General features: G+C 37.4%; 1 protein-coding gene across 1 annotated transcript; it reads left to right on the forward strand.

The window, feature by feature from the left end:
* Positions 1–253: 253 nt before the first annotated feature.
* LOC107575903 (frizzled-3-like) lies at positions 254–1,828 on the forward strand (the record flags this gene model as incomplete). The annotated part of the gene is made up of 2 exons (XM_016262218.1): positions 254–490; positions 1,526–1,828. Coding segments are annotated over 2 exons (454 nt in total), but the record flags the coding sequence as incomplete, so codon positions are not given.
* Positions 1,829–1,834: the final 6 nt, after the last annotated feature.

Genomic DNA, 1,834 nt, shown 5'->3' on the forward strand with positions numbered 1-1,834 from the left:
TATACAAATTTGTGTCCTCATAAATCACAAAAACGTGCACACACATAAACAGGGTTAGTACACATTTTTACCAATAAATTTCCACGACTTTTCCATGACTTTTGAGACAATTTTCATGAACTAATTTTCCATTATTGTACAATAAGAATAAAAATCGTTTAGAATTTATCATAGCAAATGTTAAATGAAAATAAATGACTATATATTATATATTAGTCATATAGAGTACATGTGTTTCTCTGTTGTCCAGCAGTGGCGCGGTGAACGAGAGCCGGCAGGTTCTGCAGGAGCCAGACTTTGCTCAGTCTCTGCTGCGAGACCCGAACACTCCCATCATCCGGAAGTCCCGCGGGACGTCCACTCAGGGCACGTCCACCCATGCCTCCTCCACACACCTGGCCATGCTGGACGACGTGCGGAGCAAAGCCAGCAGCATCCACAGCAAGATGAGCAGCTATCATGGCAGCCTGCATCGCTCCAGAGACGGCAGGTCAGTTCAGCAGCAGCTCAACAAACACTTTCATGCAACACACATCCAAATATGATTCACTTATGCCTATGCATAACGTATATTCACGTAAAGACATCTACACTATAGCAAATATGCTTGATTGTAATATTGTTGCAAAATGCAACTAACTATATTATTTCCAAGCTCTTTATGTAAAATATATAAGTATGTCCAGTTTTATCCACAAACATGAAGTATACTCATAGAGGGCAATATGTAAGAAAAACTACAGTATATTGCAAATACTGAGCTAATTGATTGCTTGCATCGTCACAAAATCTAAACTGTTATTATCGCCCAGTTCTAATATTTATGTGTGTGTGCGTGTGTATAAGAATAAAAGCAATCAAGTAGCTCAGTTTTGCTGTATACTGTAGTTTTTGTTACATATTGATTACATATATGAAGATATGAAAATATTATTTAAAATATTTAACATGTTTTATATATTAAATGATAAATAATTATATAATTATTTTATATATATGTCTTAGTGTATATTAAATTTTATTATATTATTAAATTATGAAAAAATTTATATTTCCACTCATTAAGTAAAACAAAAACGTGCTGCTGTATATAAAAATACTTTGTAAGTATTAAATTTTTCTTAATTTTATAATAAGAAATGTATATATGTGTATACGTGTGTGTGTACACAAACACACAATTGCATATTATTAAATTATGTAAATTAAATTATGTAACTATAAATTTATATTTAACACATTTCCTCTTCTCATTAAGTATTTTTTAATTTCAGAATTCTGCAATATTACATTTATATTAAAATAAATATATATTAAATAATTATGTATATATATATATATATATATAATTTTCTCACTCCCTTTCAGCCCCTGACCCCAACTTTATAACTTCTGTTCTAATGCAAACGTGTCAGTTGAGCTTCCTCAGAGATGGTCATATAGCTGTGCTTGTTTAGACACATAGAGCTGCATGTTTAAAGAAGCCTGAACTCAAATAACCCATCGGTTTTCCCTCTGAACGCAGGTTCACCCCCTCCAGCCACAGAGGCATGGAGGAACGCCCGGCATATGGGAGCGTGCCGCAACTCAACGAGCAGCTGTCCCATCACAGCAGCCTTCACCGCCTCGACAGCCAGCCCAGACATGGCAGCGCCCGAGACCTGAGCGACGCACCAGCCGCCAGCATCACGCACGGATCCAGTGTGAACCGCCTGGCGGAGGAGGACGGGACGAGTGCGTAACCCAGAGACTGACCTGGGAGAGTCCCTGTCATGTAGCCACTAATGGACAGACATGTGTTTTTGGCAGCAGCAGGGGAATCAGAAACTCGAGA

This window comes from Sinocyclocheilus grahami, unplaced genomic scaffold (assembly GCF_001515645.1).
Source record: "Sinocyclocheilus grahami isolate Dianchi unplaced genomic scaffold, SAMN03320097.WGS_v1.1 scaffold2994.1, whole genome shotgun sequence".
Lineage (NCBI taxonomy): Eukaryota > Metazoa > Chordata > Actinopteri > Cypriniformes > Cyprinidae > Sinocyclocheilus > Sinocyclocheilus grahami.